The 18,233-nt window shown below is 59.2% G+C and overlaps 1 protein-coding gene across 1 annotated transcript; it reads right to left on the reverse strand.

The window, feature by feature from the left end:
• Positions 1-13,702: 13,702 nt before the first annotated feature.
• Positions 13,703-16,849, reverse strand: LOC129496268 (major allergen Can f 1). The gene is made up of 7 exons (XM_055304384.1): positions 16,760-16,849; positions 16,286-16,413; positions 15,781-15,851; positions 15,204-15,314; positions 14,562-14,660; positions 14,354-14,380; positions 13,703-13,752 (listed from the first exon to the last, which is right to left on the reverse strand). The coding sequence occupies exons 1-6, from the start codon at positions 16,847-16,849 to the stop codon at positions 14,355-14,357; spliced, it is 525 nt and encodes a 174-aa protein (XP_055160359.1). The 3' UTR covers positions 13,703-13,752; position 14,354.
• Positions 16,850-18,233: the final 1,384 nt, after the last annotated feature.

The raw sequence follows: 18,233 nt of genomic DNA on the forward strand, positions 1-18,233 counted from the left end.
GCCTCCGCCTATGACACGCCCTGCACCTTCTTCCGTCCTCTGGCCCTGCTGTCCCTTCCCTCATTCCAGGCTCCAGAGCACCAGGCGTGAGTCTCCTGACCAAAACCCCTGAGGGGTCTCTGCTTCCCTGTCCCTCGGTCCTTCTCCGTTCTGCTCCCAGAACTTTCCACTGAAGTGCAGATGGCATCATCCTGGAGTGCACACACGAGTGTCTGTGTGCACACAAGTGTCTGTATGTGCTCATGCACCTGTCTGTGTGTCTGTGCATACATGTCTGCATGTGTCTACTTGTGTCTGTGTGTGTGTGGTGTGCATGCTTGTATGCCTGTGCATGCACATGTATCTGTATGTGCCTGTGTATGCATGTGCACATGTGTATACATGAATCTTTCCATGTGCTCGTCTCTGTGTGCATGTGTGTATCTCCGTGCACATGTTTGTAGGTGCAGATGTGTGTATATACATGTGCGTGTCTGTATGCATGCATGTGTGTCAATGTATACGTGTGTGGGTACATGTGTGCACATGCATGTTTGCCTGTGTGAGATCATATGCATGTGCCTGTGCATGGTGGGGGGAGCTGCCATACAGTTCCCACTTCAAAGTCTAGGTGACCCCACCTCCATGAGGCCCCAGAACTTTCTTTGAACACTTGATCCCTGGCCCTGCTACCCCTCTGCTAGGGTGTGTCTACCCACGTGGTCACAACGAGCTCAGATATTCCTTCGTTGGGAGGTCTTCCCTCTTCCCCCAAGGAGGGCCAGCCATCCTGTCATGTCCCCTTTCGTGGCTCCTCACACACCCCTGACCACTGACCACAGACCCCTCCATCACTGTCATGTGGCAGGAAGGGGCATTTGCTGCCATGGGTACTGCCCACGGAGAGGCCCTTGGAAGCTTCCTGTCACTGGTGCTCCAGCAACACCACATGTCATCCCTTTGTGTCCATCAAGCACCAGCACCTGTGCATATGTGTGGTTCACAGCAGAGAGACGTGAATGGATTAAGGGCCGGGACCCTGTTCATCCAGGTGGGCCCAGGGTGGGCACAGTATGTAAGTGGACGTTGGAGGTAGGAGAGAGTCAGAGCAGAGCAGATGTGAGGATGGGGATACTGTACGAGGAGGACACCCCTGGACACGGCTGATGGTGGGAGCCAGGAAATGCAGCACCCCCCCCCAACGTGAGCCCCAGAGGGGTGGGCACAAATGCTCTGTTGGAATCAATACTTTCAGCAGCATGCTCAGCTGGTGCGGGGGACACCTGCTGTGCACTGGGCAAGGGGGTGTGGGAGGCGGTTCTGTGCACGGGATCCGGGCCGGCCTGGAGGACCCTTGGCCTGAGCTGTTCGCACGTCTAAAGGGAGGACTTCTCAAGGCTTAGAATTCAGCCTGAGACACAGAGCGGGGCCTCTGGGTTTGAGCGTGGCCATGTGTGTGTGCAGGTGTGTGCCTGTGTGTGTGTGTGTATTGGTGCATGTGCGCGTGTGTGTTGTATGCGTGGGTGCCTATGTGTGTGTATCGGTGCATGTGCGTATGTGTACCTGTGTGTGAGTGTATCTGTGAGTGTGCACTTGTGTGCCTGTGTCTGTACGTGTGCACGTGTGTGCCTGTGTGTGTGTATCCGTGCATGTGCATGTGTGCAGGGAGCCAGAGCAGCAGGTCCCAAATCAGTGACACCTATGGTCACAGCCCCGTGTCTGAAGGCCCGAGCATCCCTGCCTGCCCACTGGCCTCGGTCCCCCTGTCCCCCGGTTCCCACCGCACCCATTCCCACTGCCCCCTGTTCCCACTGCCCCCTAGTTCCCACACATTCTCAAACCTGATTATCCGGATCCCAGTGAACTCCGTGGGCACCGCCGTCATCGGACTGAATTTTATCTGCTTAGATTAGCTAGTTTGTCCCTGGTGCTCTGCCCCTGGGGCCTGCTGTGCCAGGAGAGGCCCGGGAATGCCTTGAGCTGGGGTGTGGAGGGAACTCCCCGTACCTCCTGCCTCCAGGAGGCTGGTGGGGTGCATCCCTCCCATCGCAAGGGAGACCCCAGCCAGCAGCGTGTCAGGCTATGCATTGCAAAGCTGCAATGTCGGCACCAGGACATGAACAGAAGTTCCTCCTGAGGCGGCCACTCCTCGGGCAGAGTCTGTGTCTGGCCCAGCCTGGGGTGGGGTCACGAGCAGAGTCTACCCTGGCTGGGGTCCCAGTGTCCTGCTGTCCTCATCCTGGTGGCCCCGAGGAGCCTGGCCTCAGGCCTCCACTGTCATCACTGCCACGGCCTCCAGCCAGTGGGGAACGGGGGCACCAGGTGATTCCCCCCATGTGTGTCCCCACCTTTGGTCAGAACCTGTCACCCTCCCACTCCCTCCCCCAGCCACAGAACCTGAGCTTCGTGGATGCCAGCCCTGCAGAAAGCCCCCGCCAGGACACCCAAGCAGAGCCGCAGCACCCTGTCCCCGCCCGCACCCTCCTGCCCGCTGGGCCGCGGACCGCTGTCCAGAACCAGGACATCACCAGTCCTCGAATCTCTCTTACCCTGGCTCGTCCACCCCGCCCCCTTCCCAGCCTACCCGAGGGACCCCACAGACAGACAGAGTCACTAGGGATTGGAGAAGTTCTTTATGTGGAAGCAGGAGAGGGTAGGGGGCCGGGAGGGGTGGAGCGGGCAGGCCCGGGGGCAGGGGTTCCATCTGCGTCATGTAGGACAGAGGGTCGCGGTGCTGCTGCCCCAGGGCTGCCGTGGAGCCGCTGTTGCTCGTGCCTCCTACCCTGGGAGGGAGGGGGTGTCCATGAGGCCTGGGCAGGGGTGGTGAGGGGTGGCCATGCGGGGTACAGGGTGGCTCCTGGGGGCTCCAGAGGGAGAGGGTCCTTCTGCCATCTGCCACTACCCAAAGCTGGGGGGGGTGCCTCTGAGGTAAGCGGGCTGGGCCACCCTGGGGCCGTGACTAGGCCCCCGTCTGTCCCCATCTGGGCTGTGCTCACGGCAGATCTGGTGGATCTGCGCACCTCAGGCAAGTCTCTGCACTTCCAGCTCCAATATTAGTGACAGAGACCCGGCGACAGGGCACATGTGGGGCACCCAGAGCGGGAGGGAGGTGAGGGGGTCCCAGCGCCTCAGGGAGGAGCCGGGAGGGACATCACCAGGACTCAGGCCGGCCTAGATGTCTTCTTGGGGTGCATGGGGTGTGGTCAGGGCAAAGCCTGGCTGCTCACTCCCGAATTCCACATAATGACCCTGCCAGACAGAGAAAAGAAAAGAGTTCCTCTCTGTCCCTGAGACAGTTGGGGACAGACATCCTGAGTGACCCCTGGGGGGGGGTCTCACTGCAAAGAAGACTCTTGGGCCCAGATTGGGATGTCCCCAGGGACCTTGAAGTCCTATGGAACCCAGGACGTCCCTCCAGGGGTCACTCATCCTAATCACATGTGAGAACGCATGATATATAAAGATATAGAAACCAAGAAAGAGCCCGAATGACAAGACGCCCCAGACAAGGCCCAGACCTGTCACTACCCGCAGCTCACACACTGAACAACGAAGACCTAGAGGGGTCCCCTGTGTCCCTGAGACATGTCACTGCACTGATGTGTCCCCGTGAGAGTAGGGGACCTGAGAAGGGACGGGGGGCACAGGCAGAGCTAGCCGTTACCTGTCTGGGCAGGCACAACCATGTTCTGTGGCAGTCCCCTGTGCCGTAGGAATTTCTTAAGTGCTTCCAGTGCTTCTGGGTTCATGTCCAGATTTCTACCTGCAGTGAGGTATGCAGGTGAGCCCACAGTGTCAGGGAGTGGACCGGGAGGAACCGGGGGTTCGGGGCGTGGAGGGTGGCAGGAAGCTCACCCATGAGCTTAGCTACTTTGAACCCGTCCCCCTTGAACTGTCCTTCACAGTAAAGTACAATGTAGTCCTTCACAGGTATCTCCTCCACGTGCAGGTGGCTCCTGCCCACTGAAGAAGGCCACGGGGTGGACACAGGTTCCTGATCCTGGAGGAGAGCTCGGGGGTGGCAGATGTCCCCCCACCCCTGACTGCCATGCCCTTGGATCCGCCCACCTGTCCCCAGCCTCCGCCTCCTGACCTGAGCCCCAGGACTGAGGTCCCCAGCACCAGAGTCCCAAGTCCCCGGCCCAGGACTGCCCCGGGGCAGTGGAGGCAGGGCAGGAAGGCTGCCTGCGGAGGGGGCGCTCCGGGTCTGGTGGGGCATATCCACCCACTGAGCATCCGAATCTCATAGGCTCTGTATTTGCCGGGCGTATCTGTTTTCTCCAGGAAGGTCTCCACTGTGTGGCACTGCTCATTGGACCTGGAGGTCGGGACAGAGGCCAAGTGGGCAACGGCTTGATGTCCGCTCCTGTCTGGGGGATGCAGAGGCCTCTAGTCCTGACCTCAGGGCAGCACAGTAGATCCCAGCCCTGCCTGGGGCCCTCCCACCTCCAGAGCTCTGTGGGTGTTCGGTGTTACCCCACACTGAGTGCAGGGCTGGGGGACCCCGAGTGGGGCCCGAGGCCATGGGATGGGGGGGCTGGTGGGCAGCTAGGCTGGTGCTGCTTGGGGTAGAGCCGGGCAAATGCTCACCTGAGCATCAAGGAGATGTGCAGGTCACCACTGCTCAGCCCCAAGACCTGTACGGGGGCACCTCGGCCACTGAGGTGCCCCTTTCCAATACCACAGTGTTAATATACCACTTGCCTGAAACCTGAAAGACACATGTCCTTGTAGCACTTGTGACCAGCTCCCCCGACCCTGACCCCCTCATAATTCCACCCGCAGGCCCCACCAGACACCTCCAGCACCCAGCTGCTCATCACCCCCACACGTCTGAGGCCTCTTGGTGGACACTGGCTCCCCTGGGGGCTCCGGGTCCCTTGCTAGTTCTGGCACATTCCATCGGCCACATCCTTATGTCCCAGGGCCTGGAGACAAGACACAGGTCCTCTTGACTCTGAACCTTCCTGCTCTCTGACCATAGCCTGGGGAGGGTCAGGCTTGAGCTCTAAAAGGGGTCTAACTCCTGACCACCCTCTGTTGCCCCAGCCCCACCCACCCCACAGAAGCTGCATGTCGGGGTCCTGGAAGATCAGGGGGTCCTGGGCTTGCACAGTGATGAGGCCAAGGGCCGTGGCCAGGAGCAGAGTCTTCATCTCCAGGGCCCTGGGGTCATGGCTGCCACGCAGGTCTGTGTCTGGGGCTCGAAAGGCTGTGTGGGCTCCTCATGGGCCGCCCTTTATACCCCCCACCCCCACCCCCACCCCTGGGCCTGGGTCCCTGGGGGCTTGCCCAGCCCACCTGCTGGCAGGTAGAGCCTATCATTTGGAATAGCTGCTCAGTAAGCCCTGATTTACTTGATTTGTGTCCCATGAGCTGTGTTTGGGGCCCGAATGGGCGAGCCACACTCTCAGAATGGGATCCTCGGGGGGCAAGGAAGCAGAATGGCTCCTCACCTCCAGCCCCCCGCCTATGGCTCACCTTTGCTCGACCACCCTGGCTCTGCTCAGGCCTGTGCTCACCCCTGGGTGGGGCCCCACTCCTGCAGATCCCGGACCTGCCGCATCCCACCCTGGGGAGCCCCCCAAGGGGGAATATTTTGGGATTCAGGGCTCGGCTGCAGCCACACCTCCCTGGGGTGCCCCCAGGCTCACTGTGGGAGCATCACCCTCTCCCCTGTATCATGTTCCTGCTGGACCTGCTGTGGGACGCCTTTGTTCTCTTCTTGGGTCTACCCTGACTTGGCGCTCGGAGCCACAGAAACGTACTCTTTCCCAGGTCGGGTGGGCGGAAGTCTGAGAGCAAGGTATCACCGGCCGAGGTCCTCCAGCCCCCTCCACCCACGCTGCCACCTCTCCCAGATCCCAGGGGGCCCAGCTGTCTGCTCAGTATCCTCTGTCTTCTGTACTGTGTCCCGAATCCCCTCTTCTCCCCTCTGGACACCAGCCCTCGGGTGTAGAGCCCCAGCAGCATGATCTCGTCCCACAGTCTGTACCTAGGTGATCACGTCTGCAAAGACCCTGTTTCCCTGTCAGGCTCTAGGTGGGTCTACCCTTTCAGAGCCATCCAGACCTGCACGCCATGCTGCCCTCTCCAACTGACCCAGCATGAATCTCTGGCTTCTCATTTGCTGTCACCTGCCTCTGTTAGGGGACTCAATCCACTTGCTCAGGGCCCCACACCCAGGGCACAGAGGAGCCCAGCCCCGAGGGGCCCTGTCCTTACCCTGCAGCCCTAACCCCTCCATGGTATCTGACCCATGGCCCTGCAGGGTCATCTGGCTGCCTCCATCTCACACAGACCAAGTGAGAGGCTCAGGCGCCCAAGCCTAGACCCTGTGGTCAGGCCCCTGCTGCCCTCTGAATAAGGATCCCTGTGCTGGCCCTGGGCTTGGAGTGCCTGTCCTGGGGCCTGGAGCTGATCCTGGCAGGAGGTGAAGGCCCCAGGCGGGTATTTCCGGCCTCACAAAGGCATCCTTGTGCCTCTCTGCACCAGGTGTGCCTCCCCACATGCTCTCCATAACCTCTGGGTGATGGAACTGAACGTGCTACTTGTAATTACCCCAGTAATTACCCCCAGGAAAGTGCTTGTGAGCAGAGCCCTGCCCTCCCCAGGGTGGAGAAGGGGCAAGTCAAATGCTCTTTTAGGCCTGAGACCAGGAGGCAGGTCCAGGCCTTGAGAAAGGCTCTCGTGTTCCCTGTGTGTGCTGACCTTCTGCCAGGGACAGGCAGGATGCCTGCCCTTACCGGATCTCTGAGATGACAGGGGTCCCCGGGGACCCCTCGATGGCCTAGCTCTGTAGACACCCCGGTGCTGCCCCATCCTCACAAGGAGCCTGGGCAGCAGGGCACCAAAGGGCCCGAGAGGCAGTGGTGTCCATGGCCCAACTGAGCTTTGCTGGGACTCTGGGGTGCTGAGGGATGCTGGCAGGCCATGGCAGGATGTGGGCCCAGCCCTCAAGGCAGGTAAGAGGTCACCTGATGGGCACGTTTGCATTTGCGGGTATGCTGTGGGTGCTGGGAAGGGACACACACATCAGTGGAGCAGAACCGAGAACTCAGAAATGGGGTCACACAATAGGGCCAATTTATTGTTCGATAAACCTGTTGGAGTGACTGAACACACAAATAAAGGAGCCTTGACGTCAGCCACAGGCCTTCCTTTACGAAAGTAGCTGTTGCATTGATCACAGGCCTCAGTGTAACATAATTCAGGAGACATTTTCATGAGCTGGTGTCAGGCAAAGCATTCTCAGAGACAGCACCCGAAGTATCATTCATAAAGACAAACTGGTGAACTGGATGTCATTAAAATTCAAAACTTCTGCTTGGCCAAGTCTGTTGTTGAGAGGATTTTATTTAAAAATAAGTTGCATGTGGGACACCTGGGTGGCTCAGCAGTTGAGCATCTGCCTTCAGCCCAGGGTGTGATCCTGGGGTCCTGGGATTGAGTCCTACATGGGGCTCCCTGCAGGGAGTTTGCTTCTCCCTCTGCCTGTGTCTCTGTCTCTCTCTGTGTCTCTCATGAATAAATAAATAAAATCTTAAAAAAATAAAAATAAGCCTGTGTTGGGAGAAATATTTGTAAATTTCATAATCTCAAAAAAAATACATTGAAATAACCTCAAACCTCAACGGCAAAAAGCAAACAACCCAATAAAAATGAGCAAAACACTTGAACAGACACTTGCCCAAAGAGGACATCCAGAAGGCAAAGGGCAGTGGGATCTGACGTGTGGCATCACTGGTGATGAAAACGTGTCACCACGCCATCCAGGAGGCAGCGCTACATGCCCACCAGAGCGCAGGATATCAGCAGGGACACCAAGAGTGGGACCCTCACCCACAGCTGCTCTGGGAAACGGCTTGGGGATTTCTTACAAATACAAATACACACCTTACACCTAGGCAATCTTTCCTAGGTCTGCATGTAAAAGAAATGAAAACACAGGATTCCACGCACACAAATGTGTATGGCAGCCCCAGGCACGATTGCTAAGAACAAGAGATGGCCCCACGTGCCTCTCTCTTGAGCTGGTCAAACAAGCCACAGTCTGTCTATGCAATGGAATGACACAGTAAATGGAGCAAGGCATGGACCAGGTTGGTGGCAAGGCAGGTGGCGAGGGCCTGAGCAGAGTGAGGGTTCCCACCGGGGTGCCCCGGGGTGCTAGGGCTCCGTTTATGTGACGTTCTGGATAGATGAGAACTTGCGGCAGGGAAGGCAGCAGGAGGGAGGCCTCGCCCGTAGTGTCAGGCATGGAACAGCTCTGTATCCCGATTAGGGTGGTGGCGACACAGATCCGTGCACTAGCTAAGGTTCATAGACTTGTCTGCGGAAATGCTCCTGGTCGATGTGGAGCAAACACCCACCCACCCCAGCCCCACCAGGGAACGTGCTCCCTCCCTGCTCTGTCCGCCAGCGCCAGAAGGCACAGCGTTTGGAGTTGTTTTTCCCTCCAGCTCCTGGGATGGGAGGCCTCCAGAGGCCCTTTCCCCAGAGTCTCTGCAAGTGTGTTGCATGTTCCAAGAAAGCAGGCCATGCATCAGTGGAACATGGGGCGTGGTGGTGCAGGGCACCAAGTGACAGCAGTTCCTCACCTTGGGGTTGCTTGCAGGGACACGGCACCCGCTGGAGACTAGCTGGTTTGGGGGACCCAGCGGGCTGCTGCTCTCAACCATAAATGTGGGACCAGTGATGGGCTGAGGGTGGCTTTCCAAAAGGAGATGTTGAACCTTGGAGCTCCAGGAAGTAGCAGGGCCTTGGCATCATCATTTATTTCAGAAACCGCAGGACAGAGGTGCCTGAGAGCAGACCCCGCGGTGACGGTGTGGCTGTGGGACTGTGCCAGGAGCTGAACTCAATCCTTGCCAAGTCTGTCCTGGCAACGTTGGGGAGATGACAAAGTAGTGGGACCTCGACACCCGGATGTGGGACGTCGATGAAGCCCTGGGGCGGTGGGGGGGACCATGGCCCTCCCTCCCTGAGAACCGACCCCTCCCCCCACCGGGGGCACCCCGCCTCCCACCCCTGGGAAGCCCCGGCTGTGGCGTGGTGAAGATTCTGGAGGCGTCAGAGAGCTGGCCTGAAGGCTGAATCACAGGATTCACCAGCTGCGTGTGCATGCTGGAGTCAGGATGTCAGGAGACGACGCAGGCAGCTGGGGGCTCCAGACACCAGCTGAGACTGCCCTGCGGGCTCACGCGGAGAGGCTGAGATCCCAGAACTGCTTTTAGAGAGAGAGGAAGGGTCCCACGTCGGTCAGTCAGTCTTTTGGTCGAGGTTCCGGAGAGAGAGCCCACACCGCCGTTGGAACAAACATACAGAATTCTTAACTGGTCACAGGGGACAGTGACTAAAGGCAGCCAGGACTGGAGAGAACGCAGGCATCCGAGAGGAGCTGCAAGCCCACCGGGGCTGAGGCCTGGGACCCGGCCAGGAGCAGACCCGCGGAGTCAGACATTTGTGGGGCTCAGGGCTGGTGGCTGGGGTACCTGTGGAACTCCCCAGAAAGCCACCACAGGGCATCCTGCTTGCTGCCAGGCATCCCAGGAGCAAGGAGACGAGGAGTAGGGCAGGAGGCAGACCCCTGGCTGGGCCCCATCCTCGTCACCCTCTGCCCACAGGCCCGGCCCTGGATCCCATGTGGGAGGGGAGCAGGACACACGTCGGGGTCCCCTGGTGTCATCTTGATTCTGGGTTCCCTTCAACTCTCTAGGTGGCTGGCCCAGAGGGGCCATCCTTACCCTCGTCTCTGGGGGGCCTGAGCCCCTCGTCATGACTGTCTCTGGGCAGGGAGGCACCAGCAGGTGAACCCCCAGCAACCCCCCAGGTCCAGATGAGCTCCTTTCTGCTCTGCCCACTGGTAGCCAGTCCCCCAGTTCACCATGGTTGAGGTCAGCACCCCGACCAAGCAGCCAGGAGACGAGAGAGTTGGAACAGCCGGCACGGAAGTGTCCATCGCAGTGACCTGGGGCCGAGTGCACCTGTGTGTGTGAGGCGTTGGGTAGAGGCAGTGACGCGAGGCCCCACCCATCTGCCCCCAGACCTACTGCGAGACTTCCCGCTGGCCTTCCTGGGGGCAGGAGCACACCCAAAGTAACTGAGGTAGAGCAGGACTGCAGGCCATGCGTGCCCTGGGATGGCCCTCAAGGGACCCAGGCCAGACTGATGGGGAGAAGGTGCTGAGTGCGTTGTGTGCAGGTCTGATGCCTGGGGACCCCAAACTGGGGCACCCACGTTCTATTTCCTCCTCATAGAGACTGTGTACGAAGCCAGGTCAAGTTGCCCAAAGGCAGCAACATCCACTCCAAGGGCAGAGCACGGATTTGGGGACCTTGGCCAGCGCTCTGCTCATGCACCCTCTTCTGTCAAGATCGTCAAGCAGTCCCTCCCTGACCGCCGGCCACCCCTTCCTTCCCTAGGGAGCAGCATTATCTCCGACGAGGTGGGATGCAACTCTCTGGGACCCTGGCATCCTGGCGGGTAAGCTGTGGTCAGTTGGTCTATGAGCACCTGGGGGAAGGGCTCTCTGCTGCCCCCACTTCTGTGTTGAAGGCAGGCCTGGTGTCTGCTGCCTGAAGCAGATGCAGTTCTGATAGAAACCCTGCCATCCTCCTGGCTGGAGAACGGGGACAGGGTCCCCAGCAATTAAGGCTGCTGGGAAAGGAAGGCAGAAAGCCAGGAAAGAAAGGAGCCAGAGAGCGAGAGCCCCAAGTACTGCACCTAAACTGTCGGAATCTTGGGCTCACCCTAAAATATGAACGTACAGGGTGGACTCCAGGCAGCCCAGCCGGGTTCACAGAACTGGCCTGTGCCCAGTGCAGGGGACACAGAGCATGCAGGTTGGGTTCAGACAAGTTAAATGCCTGTTTAAAAGGGTAAAGTACAGAGGCACCTGGTGGCTCGGCGGTTGAGCATCTGCCTTCCACTCAGGTCGTGATCCTGGGGTCCCGGGATCGAGTCCTGCATCAGGCTCCCTGCATGGAGCCTGCTTCTCCCTCTGCCTGTGTCTCTGCCTCTCTCTGTGTCTCTCATGAATAAATAAATAAATAATCTTTTAAAAAAATAAAATGGTAAAGTCCATAGTCTTCTTTAAAAATTTTTGTTTATTTATTTGAGAGAGAGAGAGAGGCACCAAACATGCAGAGGAAGTGGAGATGACCAGAGAGAAGAGACATGCCTTGCATGGCCGTGGGCGGAGACTGGGGGCAGGATGGACGTCAGCCCACATCAGGGACCCCAGGGCCCAGAAGACTGTGGGCCGTCCTCAGGAAAGGGTTGAAAGAAACTAAGAGCCCACCCAGCATCGTACAGCCGCTGAAAACACCTTTCATGAATAAAAGCAACAGTGAAAGCATTGGGCTGGAAACATGTTGTGGATTGGGGGCACCAGTCCAGCTGCAGATGGATGGACAGTGGGACTCAGGACCCAGGAGTGGAGGGCAAGGGGCAGGACAAGGGGTGAATGAAGCTCCGCTTTCCCCTCTCCGTCCCTCTCTGGCACATCTGGCTGGTGGATGCAACACACGGGCCAGTGGGCACCTTTGAGAAGTTGGGAGGAATGGGCCTGTGCAGCTGCAAGGCCTCCACATTTTAGCCAAGCCCGTGGAGCCCCAGGTGATATGTGCTGTGGCCCCCAGGCAGCCACTCTAGGAGCAATCAGAATGGGGGGTGGCTTTGGGGGTCCACATGTATCCCCTCGTCTTTTGGAAGCCCTGAGACCCGACCACTGAGGGACATTCCCTCTTCCAAAATGCTCCTCTTGCCAGAAAGCAGTCCCAGCCCCACTGTCCCTGGGACAGAGCCCAGGGTGGGGGTGGGGTTTGGGTGAGGCTCTGGCTGGGCTGAGGGGGCTCTGGTCTGTTCACAGGGGAGGGAGGTCTTGTGGAGGCCACACCATGTGCCATGGGCAGGACTCCTCAGACTTGGAGCCTGGGCAGAGGCCCTGGCAGCTTCGTGGGCCTGGCCAGTGTGAGGCCTCAGGCTTGGGCCACCTGCAGGAGCCTGGTGCACCTGTGACTCATTCTGTGAATGTATGTTCCTCCAAGCAGAGCCCCGGCGAGTCCTCAATCCTCATGGTCCCCCACGAATGGTCATTTCTCTTCCCCGCAGACGGGTTCCTCCCCACAGCCCGGTGCACGGCATCTTGTGGGCAGGCTGGTCTAAATGGATGTCCTCCCCCAGATCCCCCGGTGGTCTATGTGACAGTTGCCCAGGAAGTGGGAGGAAGCGGAGACTGAGTCGGGGGCCGGGGGTAGATAAATCAACAAAGTGCTTTCAAGCCACAGCCGAGCCCACAGGCTGGGTCCAGAGACACTGCACGAGGGACAGAGGACCAGCAGGACACCCCAGGCCCCCAGACTGCCCTCCAGGATCTGAGCTGCCTCCCCTGGCCTCACAAGTGCAGCCAAGTAGAGAAATTGCCCCAAGACACCCATGCCCCCGCTGCAGGTGAGCCAGGGAGACACCCGTGCCCCCGTCACAGGTGAGCTGGGAGCTGGGAAGCTGGACATGGAGCCGCATGTCGAGAGCATCTGCTCCAAGGAAGCCTCGAGTGCTGCATGGCCTCTGCTCCAGGCCCCCTGGATTGGGTCAGTAGGCAGTCCACACGGGGAGCCGGGACGGCCCACTCTCCCCACCCCACATGCATCACAAGAGCCTCCCTGACAGGTTGACACCTGGTCAGCCCTGGCAGCCCCCGTGTGCAGAGGCTCCCTCTCATCTCCCAGTGTCACCGTGTCTCTCTGTGTTGTGCTGTCAGAGAAGCTTTTAAATCTTATCAAACACCAGAAACCCCCAAAGGTATCTGAACAAAATGATACATGTGGTACTCTCTACTCCAGAGATGTCACCCTCCAAACCCGCCCAGACTCAGACCTGGCAAGCCTCGAGCCGGGACCCAGAGGGAGGCTAGGAGTCTGGACGGAGCAGCTTGGGAAGCAGAGGCTGGCCTCCTTGGCTGACAGCTCCAGCGCCAGCCACACCCCTGATTGGAGCTCCACCCCCGCCCACCACCCAGTGCAGGTGGCTTGGATGCAGGACCAATACTGAGGGTCCAGGGCACCCTGAATCCCCCACCCGGGCAGATGCTCCCTTTGTCCCAAGCCCACAAGTCTGACTTGTGCTTCCCCATGGATCAGACCTGTCCCTCAACCCCAAGACCACCCAGGACCTGAGCTTTGTGGGTGCCAGCCCCGCAGAAAGCCCCTGCAGGACCCCCAGGCAGAGCTGCAGCACCCTGGCCCTGCCTGTACCCTCCTGCCCACTGGACCAATGCACCGCTGCCCAGAACCAGGACATCACCAGTCCTCGCATCCCTCCTGCCCTGGCTCGTCCACCCTGCCCCCTTCCCAGCCTACCCGAGGGACCCCACAGACAGACAGACAGAGTCACCAGGGATTGCAGAAGCTTTTCTTTTTTTTTTTTTAAAGATTTTATTTATTTATTCATGAGAGACACACAGAGAGAGGCAGAGACACAGGCAGAGGGAGAAGCAGGCTCCATGCAGGGATACCGATGTGGGACTAGATCCCGGGACTCTGGGATCATGCCCTGAGCCCAAGGCAGGCGCTAAAACACTGAGCCACCCAGGGATCCCCCTGCAGAAGCTTTTTATGTGGAAGCAGGTGGGCCGGGAGGAGGGAATGGTGGTGGCAGGAGGGGTGGAGCAGGTGGGCTCGGGGGAGGAGATCCTTCTGCATTCTGCAGGGCAGAGGGTCATGGAGCAGCTGCCCCGGGGCTGCCAAAGAACTGCTGCTCGTGCCTCCTGCCCTGGGAGGGAAGGGGTGTCTGTGAGGCCCAGGCTGTGGCAGGAGCCAAAGGGGTGGCTGCACAGGGCCCAGGGGTGGCTCTTGGGGGCTCCAGCCCTTGGACCTGAGCCATCAGAAGGGGAAGTTTCCCATGGGCCGCCCCCAAGGCTCCCAGCCCAGTCAGTCATGTGAAGTGTGAACGTGTGACAAGGTGACAAGGTGACTTCAGGTCGGGGGTGGGGAGCACAGGAGGAGCGGGAATGCAGATCTAGACTCTGGCTCTGCCAGCACTGGGCAAGCAGCCTTGCTGCAAGTCTCTGAAACTCCAGTTCCAAAAGGACACACAGCCAGTGAGGGACTCAGGGGATCGGAGGCATCCCGTGCATGGGTCACCATGTTTTTGAATCTTTTAAGCAACTCATTGGGTAAACAGAGTCACGATGACTGTTTAGGGGTGAGGAGGGATTTCCCACACTGGCCTATCGGGAGGTCCATCGCCCACCTGCACGCCGGCCCGTGGAGTGCTCGCTGCCAGGGGCCACTCTACTGGATGGCTGCACCTGCCCGGCCCAGGTGGGACATGGCCTCTTGAAATCCCACTGACTCTGCAACTGTCCACTTACCCTAGTGTCCTCCTGGAGAGCAGGTTTCTGTGGAAGGAAGGGAACACATGATTCAGAAGATCCCCAGGGCCCTTGCCAGCCAAGGTTTCAGACAAGCCCAGAGAGAACAGCCAGAGTTGGATGTGGTGTGTTCTCCTAAAATGTCACTCTGCTGGTGGTTCCACCATGGAGGCAATTGGGCAGGACCAGGCACAGGCATCCTTCCTACCACTCTGCGCGAGTTCCAAAATCTCCTGGTTCAATCCTTTGGCTCTTGAGAATTCCCGAAAATCCTCCAAGGCCTCTTGGCTCTGCTCAGGGTCCCTTCCTGTCAGGGAAACCAGGAGGCATGAGGTTGGGGGACACGACCAGGCAGCATCTGCACCCCAACCTGGGTGGGAGCCCGCGCACCCCCATGGGGGCCAGGCCAGAGGGCTCTGGGCCAGAGCAGACAAGCAGCTGGAAAGGCAGAGCAGAGGAGTTGTGAGCATGTAGCGGGAGCTGGAGCAGCAGACCCGGGAGGACACACTGGGTGAGGAGGGGGGCAGGGGGGGCAGCTGCAGGACTCCCCAAGCCCCCCACACAGAGGCATTTCCTTCCCAGGCAGGACCTCACACGCTTGGAGCTCCCCCCACCCCAGGAAGGTGGTGCGGCCCCCCAGGCACAGCCTGGCCTGCTCCCTGACATTTGGGTTTCTGTGTTCTTGCTGGGCATGGACCCGGGCTGAACACCCAAATCCTGAACCCCAGGAATGGCGATGAATCCTTCCCCGGGGGTGGTGGTGGGGGGAAAGCAGCCAGAAGGAGAAGCCACCTGGAGAGGGCCGGCGGTCGGGGGAGGGTCTGCAGGCACTGGGATGTGCGAGCCTCACCCAGAAGCTTGGCCATTCGGATCTCCCTCCCACAGAACTTGCCCTCGCAGTAGAGAATGTAGTGGTCCCTCAAATGGAACGGCTGGATGGACACGACACGCTGGCCCTCGTCTGTGGAATGACAGCAGGACGTGTCCTAAAAAGGCCTCGTGGTTCTCCAGAAAGAACCAGGGCTCACCCAGGTCCAGTTGGGCACACCGCCCAGCCTCCATGCATTCCCACCCGGGTCTGGGGCCCCCTTGCCGGGTCCCAGAGAGGCTCCAGGCAGAGGGGTCTGAAGCGCATGGGGCACAGGGTGCTCAGTCCCCAACAACCAGGTTGCCCTCTGCCCCTGACCTGGGCACAGACATGGCTGGAATGCCCTGCAGGCCAGCCCTTCTGGGGACAGATCCGTCCCACTAGTACTTGGGGTGCGGTGCTGGTACCATAAGGCACTTTGGCTCAGCAAGGAGACAGTGGGCACTGAGGGGTCAGGCAGGAGCGGACTTCTCAGGCTGCGAGTCCGCCCCGGCTTCGTGAAGCCACCCCCTCCCCCAGTACATGCAGGGCACTGCCCGGCTCAGGCTCCAGGACTCACATGCCGTGTATTTGTCAGGCTCAGAGGTTTTGTTCAGGACCACCGTGATGTTCTGGCACTGACCATTTGTCCTGGAACACAGGAGCCCTGTGATGCCACCCTGGGCACACCCCTCCTGTCTCCAGCAGCCCAGGGCAACGCCGCGTGCTGCCCTGGGTCTGGCACAGGCTGACGGAGCCACTGGCATCTCCCTCCCAAGTCCCGACCAGACCCTCGGTGCCACATGAGGCAGCTCCCTGGGGCTCCCCCGGGAGGAGCTGGTGCAGTAGTCCCCCCAGTGTGCCAGTGCCACCCCTCTGGGGCCTCTCCTGTCCTCTGCGCCCCCCGCCAGTGAGGCATCTTCTGTGGCAGCACCCCCTCAAAGCTGCCCCGTGCTGAGCATGAAGAGGGGCTGCCCAGGTCACTGCGTGGTCTGCTGGTCCCACCCGGACACTGGCTCTTGGGTGTGTGCATACAGGGGGTGCTGCTGAGGGAGGTCACGGGGCACCTGGTCGCTGACACTCACAGCATGGTGATCTTGGCTTCCAGGTTGCCCCCCTTCTGGGCTTTGAGGAGCATGGGAGTCACTGAGTCAGGCTTCTCAGGCACCTCCTGGTCTGCCGTCATGGCCTTCAGATACCATTTCCCTGTCACCTGGAGAAGGTTCACTTTCCTCAGGGTACAGGCCAGCTCCCCTGGGATCCCCCTCCTGCTCTGCAGCCCCAGGCTGTCCCTCAACCCCAGGGCTGGGGGCACAGAGCATTTCTCGGCCCACCTCCCTCCCCAGCAGATGCCCAGTGCCCTTGCCGGACCCCCAGGCGCCAGTGGTCAGGCCCTGCAGACCAGCTAGGACCTCAGGTGTCCTTGCTCCCAGGGCCTTCCGCACCCGCAGCTCGTTTGGCACAGACCCGTCTTGCTCTGTCTGACCGTTGCCCCGGAGACAGCGGTTAGTGCCTCTCCCTGAGTGCCCCCGGCCCACCCTGCCCCATCAGGGCCTCACAGCCACAGTGTCCTTTCCCAAAGCTGGGGGATCCTGGGCCTGCAGGATCGCAATGAGGCTGAGACCGATGGTCAGGAGCAGGGTCTTCATGTCTAGGGGGTCTGTGCTCACAGCTGCCAACAGGTTGCTCGCCTGGGCTTGGACAGGCTGTGCGAAGGGCATGGTCACCCTTTATACCCCTCTCGGCCCAGGGCCCCCAGGAGACTTGGCACAGACAATTGGCCGCTCCCTTCCCGCCCATAAACCGTGGCCAATTCTGCAGTGGAGCGGATAAAATGTCATTATTTTCAACTGTAAACTCTTGTTAACCAGCACAGACCACCACTGTGCAACCAGCGGTGCCCCAGGCCAGAGGAACAGACTTACGAATATTATACAGGAGGGAGTGGGTCTGAGCACAGGAGGTAGAGGCTCTCTGTGAGGGAAGCCACCAGGGGAGACGTGTAAAGTGCCAGTGGCCCGTCCCCACCAACTGGGCAGACGTGTGACTGCCAGAGAGGGAGTGCAGTTTGGACCTGAGAACCATGGGGCTTGGTCTCCCTGACCCTCCTGTATCCCTGGGCATGCCTCCTAACCTCGAATTCAGCCTCAAGAAAGGGACCTACTATGTGAACATGACCCTGTGTGTATTTAAGGAGACTATCTACACTCCTGCCAAGACAGGTACATGGGCATTTTGATGCACCCTGTCTGCTGCATGTGAAGGATTGGGCCTAGAAGGGAAAAGCCACCACAGGCAGGTGGCCACAAGGACAGTGTAGTGTGCACACACATGACATTATGCGGGGGCCCAGGGTTCAGGGAGGTGGGAGAGTGCAGACCCAACCCACAAAGCAGATGGGAACCAGCTGCCCCCCACCTACTCACCCGGCAACATCACCCTGGTTCCCCACACGTCACAGCAGACAGAGCAGACCAAACACAATTTAAGGTGAAAAGCATTATATAAGGATAAACAGAGAACCCGTACAAAAACAGCATAAGGAGCAATCTACCAAGAAGATACAATAGCCATGAGTTTGAAGGCAAGCTGCGGCAAAAATAAAAAAGCCAAAACAGTTGGAAGAAGCCAGGGCTCCTGTCAAATCCACGGTCACGGTGGGAGGCCTTAATCCTTCTCTACCCAGAACAGAGGCCGCAGGTTTAATAGTTCGTTCATACCAATGCAGGAGATTCCAAACCAAAATGATAAAAATCTGTGTGTACAAAGACCCTGCCCCAAGAACTACATTCTTTTAAAACACACACTGAACAGTTATAAGGATTGTCCACACGCCAGGTAACGTGAGAAATTTCAAGAAACAATACAAAGCATCTATCCTGTTTGGCTACAAGGCCGTGAAAATGGAACCCACAATGAACGGAGTGGTAGAAGATAAACCCACACTTTGAGGATCCCTGGGTGGCTCAGCGGTTTGGCACCTGCCTTTGGCCCAGGGCATGATCCTGGGGTCCTGGGATTGAGTCCCACATT

The sequence above is a fragment of the Nyctereutes procyonoides genome, unplaced genomic scaffold (genome assembly GCF_905146905.1).
Source record: "Nyctereutes procyonoides isolate TBG_1078 unplaced genomic scaffold, NYPRO_anot_genome, whole genome shotgun sequence".
NCBI classification, from domain to species: Eukaryota; Metazoa; Chordata; class Mammalia; order Carnivora; family Canidae; genus Nyctereutes; species Nyctereutes procyonoides.